Here is a 6807-nt window from a genome sequence, read left to right as displayed (position 1 = left end):
CTGAACTGACCCCTCTGCCTCAGGCCCCGGAGGTCTCTTCTGTACCAGGAGGCAGGGATGCTGGGGCCTCTCTCAACCATGACCCAGCCCCTGGCAGACTCAAATGAGCCTTGAACAGACCCATGATCCCGCGTGCGGGCAGCACGACAGCACAGGGCCCAGGTGCAGAGCCATGGGACTCACTGTGGGGTCCCTCTCTGCGTCAGTTCTGTTCTGCACAATGGGTGTGATCATGTGCAGGGGTCTGAGCTGAAGACCCACAGGGCCACCCCTGGCCTTACAGAAGTTGAGAGGAACAGGACAGTCCTTCCCGACTGCTGATGACAGATGTCAAGAAGACAGCACACGACTTGGACTTTTTTATTAGACTAGGAAATATAATTTATTTCATAAAAATTAATTTTGTTACAATAGGAATGCTGAACGTTATGTACAGGTTGGAGTTTACAGAATGAACACAGGTGGGGTCCTGTGCCCCTCTGGACACAGAACGGTGCCCATGGCCCAGGCAGGGGTCCAGCCCTTTGTCCCCAGGACAGCGGCCCCTTTCCCAGGCTCCCGGTCACCTGTCCTCAGAGGCCTGCTAAGGGGCCCGGCTCAGTTGCCTGGGAGCTGGGGAAGGGGACTGGGGGGCCTGGCTGGCCCAGGAGATGAGGCGGTCCCTGGCCCGGGTGCCAAAGCCCGGGGCAGGGAAGGCAGAGGCACGTAGGAGATGCACTGACACCCTGTGGACTTGGGGGGGCAGAGAAGGGTCCCCACCTCCAGGTGTGCAAACCTGGGGCGGAGAGGAGGCCACGCCCCCCCACAGGTGGGGACAGGCGCAGCTTCCCAGAGGGGCATCCTCTGTGCCCAGGGAGAAACGCATGCTCACACACACCGAAGGGACGAGACGGGGCACCCCTGTGCTGCCCTGAGAGGCCCCTGCGGCACCCATGCTGCTGACGGGGACAGCACCCAGGCTGCTCCTCAGGAAGGAGTTGGAGCCGCCTCCGACCCCACCCCAAGGCGGCAGTGTGGGGACGACTGCTGGAAGGGCCCAGCCGGTTGGTTCTGAGCTCCAGGCGCTGGTCCACAACTTCTGGAAGTCAGATTGGAACTGGCTGGCTGGGCCCCCTCCACCAAGAGCCCCTGTCCTGGGCGGCGGAGGGAACATAGCAGGCAGATTGTGGTCCACTTTACCCAGGAGGGGTCCCTTCCAAAACCCAGAGAATGGTGTGGGCCTCAGACAGCTGCAGGGCCTTCTAGGCATAAAAAGGATGTTAGGCCCAGAGAAGGCAGTGATGTGCCTAAGGTCACACAGCAGTTTCACCGCAGAGATGGAACTTAATTCCTGCTCTTGAGCTGCAGGTGGGTATTTTGGAGCCTGTGAGGGGGCAGCACCAGCAGAGCCCACCATGGACTGTGCTCACCAGACAGAAAGGCCCTCACCTGTGCTGGTAAACGGTGGCGTGGGGCGGGGGCAACCCACAGGAGCCAGTGCTCTTGGTACAACAGGCTCACTGCAGCCCTAAGGCAGCGCCACAGAGCCACCTGGGCCAGAGCCCAGAACCCTGCCGACCCCAGCACAGGCCCAGGGAAGGAATCCCCTCTACAGCCTCCAGCAGGCCTCCCCTGCCTGTGGCCAACCCCGCTCCAGTGGTGGGTGGAAGAAGCCCCAGGAGCCCCCAGGTCCACTGCAGGGAGGCCAGGCTGGGGACCCAGGGGGAGCAGCCCTGGATGAACCCCCTGTCCACTGTGAGGTCCTGGTCCTTGCCCTGTGGTCAGGCCAAAAGGGGCCAGGAACTCGTTTCTCCTTAGAGGCCCTTGGAACATTCCAGAACAGGCTGGGGGGGGCAGCTCCTCCATCCTGGGAGCCCCACCCACTTCCACACAGCAGTGATGGGGGGGTTGAAGGAGGCGCCTGCTGGGATCAGAGGTGGGGCTTGGACTCCCCCCACACTCCTGGGGGGCATGTGGTCTCCCCACCCAGGCTGACAGCAACACCTGCCCCAACGCCACCCCAGAGCCACGTGGAGTGACAGGCCTCTGACAGCCCCTTCCACTGCACAGGAGCAGAGGCTGGGCAAGGGCAGACCGTGGGTCCTGGGGGTCAGGAGTCCCCTGGTCTGAGGCTGCAGTGACCAGGCCCCTCCCCAGGAGGGAAGGGTCCTGGAGCGTGTGTCCTTGGCTCAGCTCCGGGGGCCACTCCAAGTCACATGCCTCCCAGGAGCCACCAGACCAGGAAGAGAGAAGGGCCTTTGCCTGGCCACAGCTGCCCGGCCCCCGACCTGCTCCTCCTGGGGTCTCCGGGCTATGGGAGGGCCCCGTCCCCGTCCCCGTCCCCGTCCCCGTCCCCGTCCCCGGGGGCAACTCGGGGCCAAGAGCCTGCCTGACCCGCTCCCTTCACCGCTGGGGGACTGAGGCCTCGTCAGCCTTTAGTCCAAAAAGATCCCTCAGCAGCAGAGACCTTCAGTCTCAGAACCTGCTGTCTCTCCCCGACACACACGCACGCACACGCACGCACACGCACACGCACACACACACACACACACACGCACACACACACGCACACGTGGCCAGAACACTCCCACTCTCACCTGTACTGGGGGGAAAAGTTTTCCATTTTTTTTGTTCATTTTCTTTCTTTCTTTCTTTTTTTTTTCTTAAAAAGGACTTATCCAAATATCTGGATAAAAAATGGTTTGCGTTTCCTAAGAAACTGGGCTTTCCCTTCCCTGGGGGCGTTTCTCCTCCCGGCCTCGAGGCGCCTGCTTGCCCTCCTTCCCTTCTTGCCTGTGGACGGAGCGTCAGCCTGGACTGTGGGGACGGGGGAGAGGGAGTGGGGCTGGAGGAGTCCGCAGCAGAGGGAGAGGGAGTGTGAGAACCGACCCGAGGGACCCGGGAGCTGCAGGCGGGAGGTGGGTGGAGGGAGGGCCACCTCCTGGCCCCGCGAACTGCCCAGGGTCCGCCCCCAGCTCCCACAGGGAGTGAGGCCAGGGAGGCAGCAGGCAGCAGGCGAGGAGCACCCGCCCTCTGGGCAGTGCAGGGCGTGGCTTTTCTAAGGCTGGTTGTGGTCAGACGGGGGAGGAGCGGGGGCAACTCCACTGTCGGCCTCCATGAGGAGGCTGCCCCGGCCTCCATGCACGGCCTCCGTCTGTCCCTGATGGCCCGTGGTTCTGGGCACTCAGCAGTCCCCGTCAGTGGCCATGGCCACCAGCATCTCACTCTTGCCCATCTCCTCCAAGGCACTCGCCAGGCTGTTGAGGTCCCCGTCGTCCTGCTGCAGAGCTTCCCAGAGGTCCAGGATCACGCCCGTGGGGCTCGCTTTGGTGGCAAAGTAATTCAGGTACCTGGAGTGGGAAGGAGAGGGGCATGTGGCACCCACCGGGAGCACTCAGGGCCTCCCAGGAGCCTGGGGTGGAGGAAGCACAGGAGGTGGGGAGACTGTGGGCTCCAGCGTCCCTAGTCCTGGGTCTGAATCCCAGCAGGCTGAGTGGCCCTGGCAAGTCAGTGGCCTCTCAGAGCCTCAGTCTCGTCTCTTAAATGGGAACCTGTCAGTCACTCCTGGCATTGCAGCAGGATCCACGCTCACGCAAAGCAAGGGTCTAGGCTTCTCTCGTCCTGTCCACGGGCACAGTGGGCTGGGGGCGGGGCGACATGGCCAGTCTCTCCTCTGCCTCTGCCCGGTTCTCTTTTGGTACCAGATATTGAACCCAGGGGCTCCTTACCACGAAGCCGCATCCCCAGCCATTTTTATTTTGGGACAGGGTCTCACTAAGTTGCTGAGGTTGGCTTTGAACTTGCAATCCTCCTGCCTCTGCCTCCCAAGCTGCTGGGGTGACAGGCCTGCGCCACCCACCGAGCTTCCTCCCCCTTTATTCCCTGCCTGGTCTTGCCCCGTGGACTCCCGAGAGCAGGAACGGGGCCTGTGCCATTTCTGCGAGTCCTCGGTCGTCATCTCTGTAAGACATCTTGTCTACAGCACCTGCTCGGGGCAGGGTGGACAGTTTTCAATGAGTCACTATTGTCATCAGAGGCCTCTAGCATTGGAAGTTCTCACAAAGAGGTTTTTTTTTTTTTTTTTTTAAATTAAAAATATTTGTTTTTAGTTGTAGGCGGATCATCCTTACTTATCATTGTTATGTGGTGCTGAGGACCGAACCCAGGGCCTCCCACGTGTGAGGTAAGCACTCTACTACTGAGTCCCAGCCCCAGCCTCACAAGGAGTTTGACACCGAGGTGTGTTCTGTCACTGGGCAAGTGTTTCGGGGGCATCTGCTCTGTCCCTGGCACTGAGGTGCTGGTGGTGACCCCATCTAGCTGGTGCCTGGGCTCGGTCTGATTCTCAGGTCGTCCCACAGATGGGCAGGTGGGGCGTTCTGCAGACCGCGGTGGGAAGGCACAGCCTGAGAGTGAGGTGGTCCGCAGCCTGCCTGGCTCGGAGGCTGGCGCTCGGAGCTCGACCCTCCACCCCGGAGCAGCATCCCCAGACTTAGCGCATCCAAACCGAGCTCCTGACCTGCCACCAATGGTGGAGACTGGTGCCACCCCGCCTACCAGACCGAGGACGAGGCCACCTGGGCTCTGGTCCCGGACACTCACCGGTCCATGGAGAGCTTCTGCGCCAGCAGCCGCCAGTCACTGCCCCGCGAGCTGGGGGCGTCGAGGCTGTGGCATATCTTTTGGCGGATGGACAGCGGGATCTTGAAGGCATAGGGTCCCAGCTGGGTGGTGACGGCGCTGCCGGGCGCAGAGCAGAGGGCGTCCAAGGAGCCAGCAGGAGTCTGGAGGGGAGGAAAGAGGGCCACGGTGCTGGGCATCTGCTGCTCTGGGCTCCCTGCCCTGGACAGCACTCAGAGGCTGGGCCTCGCCCCTCCCTGGGGCAGCCGGCAGCTGCACAGGCCAGGGCCTCTTCCCCCAGGAGCAGATCCTGCTCCCCAGTCCTCAGGGTTGTGTCACCACACTATTGTCACCGTAGGTGCCTGCTCCTGGCTAAGGCTGACGCGTGGTCAGGAACCCGAGGAGCCCACCACAGTGCAGCCCACGCAGACCAGTTTCTATAATGAGGAAACACAGTCCAGAGGGGGCAGAGCCGGGTGCCAGGGTCCCATGCTAGTGGGAGGCAGAGCTGCTGCAGGGCTCTTTCTACTGCACTGAGGAGGGGAGCAGCATCGTCGCCCTGGGTGGCTTGGGATTTTAACCTCAGTCTGGATTTACAGTGGCTGAGCATGGAGGCTCTGTCCTTGCGCTGACCTGGGTCCCATTGCTGTCGTGATTGTCCCTAAACCTGCTTCCTCATCTTCCAGACATGGACCATCAGCTGTCTCCCTGGGGTTGTGCCGATTTAGTGAGGTGACGTGTGTCACCTGGTCACATGTACCTGGCACAGGAATGGCACACAGTGATGGCTGTGAACCAGTGCCTGCTCTGACTCGGGAGGTGAAGGCGAGGTGTCTTTGTGGGAGACGCATTTCTGCCCACGGGAGGGGGACCCCGGGTCCGTGTGCCGCAGCCCCGCCTCACCTCGGCCAGTGTGGTGTGCAGCTGGACTATCTGGCCCTCCCCTTCCACCTGCCGCACGCAGATCTTGCAGGTGAGCTCCGTGGCGGCCAGGCTGTGCCGCTCCAAGGTGAACGTGCAGTGCAGGGCCTTCTGGCTGCCACTCCAGATGTGACAGAAGGGGATCTCCTGCGGGAGGCAGGGGTCAGGCCCAGTCAGTGCTCTGGAGCCTGGAGGCCAGGAGGGCGGGGCCCTTGGGGGCGTTCAGGCCTCCCCACCAGAAGGAAAGGGGAGAAGAGCTGGCGAAGCGCCCCTAAGCTGGCTGGCTGGGGGGGTGCATGGGTGCCTGAGCCGGGACACCTCAGGGAGCCAATGGGGTCCCCCGCTGCAGGGGGACAGAGGCAGTCAGGACAGTGGGCAGGCACGCACACTCAGGTGGCGAGGCCTCTTTGAGGACGATGGGTGTGGGCTTTGTGTGACGTGGGAGAGGGACCGGCTGTCACGGGCCCAGAGGCTGGGGTGTTCCCGAGGACGGCATGGAGACCGGCCAGGCAAGACAGAGGGCGTGAGAGCCGTGAGGGGCGAGGCTGGGGCGGGGGCAGGAGCAGCCGGGTGCCCCCGGCCCCCAGCCGCCTCACCTGGTACTTGGCCAGCAGCTTGCTCCTCCAGCAGGCATGGGGGACGTCGTGCAGGGAGAGGCGCAGGTTGTGGTAACTGTCCTTGAACAGCAGGGGCTTGGGCTCCTCCACCAGGTAGCCCCCCAGCGTCCGCTCCAGCTCTAGCACCTCCTGCGGCCGGGGCGGGGGACTGCATCAGGCTTGGCCTTGGGCCCCTTCCACTAGCGGCTGAGGGGTGGGGCGCAGGGACCCACATGACCACGTGCAGGACCCGGGGGACCCGTGAGCGAGTGCTTTGGGTGAATGGACGTGTGGGTGGACAGATGGAAGAACAGGACAGCAGATGGACAAACAGAAAACCAGACAGTGGGAGAGGGGAATGGATGAGTGGACTTAGATGGCTGGGCGGAGAGACGGACGGTGTGGACAGACGGATGCAGAACTGCACGGACAGACAGGAGGAGAAAGAAGGCTGTGGAAGTGGGTGTGGAAATGGGTGGGACGTGAATAAAGAGATATTTGGAAGGAAACATAAACGGATGGAAGGGAGATGGCGGGGACAGTGGGCTGTCACCGAGTAGGCCCATGAACAGAACTCAACATGGATGGACGGACAGACGAGGGGTTTAAGAAGCAAGCCCATCAGTAGACCTTTCGTCTTTGATCTCCACACTGTTCTCTGACCAGAGTGGACCAGCCAGTGCCCAGCACC

The 6807-nt window shown here is 62.2% G+C and overlaps 1 protein-coding gene across 1 annotated transcript in view; it reads right to left on the bottom strand.

Moving 5' to 3' along the window:
• Positions 1-362: 362 nt before the first annotated feature.
• The window catches only part of Unc5b (unc-5 netrin receptor B), a 75097-nt gene continuing 68652 nt past the window's right edge, over positions 363-6807 (bottom strand). The window contains exons 14-17 of the mRNA XM_077105342.1: positions 6117-6266; positions 5503-5667; positions 4582-4763; positions 363-3329 (exon numbers count right to left, since the gene is read on the bottom strand). Coding sequence (XP_076961457.1) covers positions 3164-3329; positions 4582-4763; positions 5503-5667; positions 6117-6266 — 663 coding nt within the window. The 3' untranslated portion in view covers positions 363-3163. The remainder of the gene's footprint in view (positions 3330-4581; positions 4764-5502; positions 5668-6116; positions 6267-6807) is intronic.

The sequence above is a fragment of the Callospermophilus lateralis genome, chromosome 15 (assembly GCF_048772815.1).
Source record: "Callospermophilus lateralis isolate mCalLat2 chromosome 15, mCalLat2.hap1, whole genome shotgun sequence".
Lineage (NCBI taxonomy): Eukaryota > Metazoa > Chordata > Mammalia > Rodentia > Sciuridae > Callospermophilus > Callospermophilus lateralis.
The sequence above is the reverse complement of the archived record's forward strand: the minus strand, read 5'-3'. Positions and strand labels throughout refer to the sequence as shown.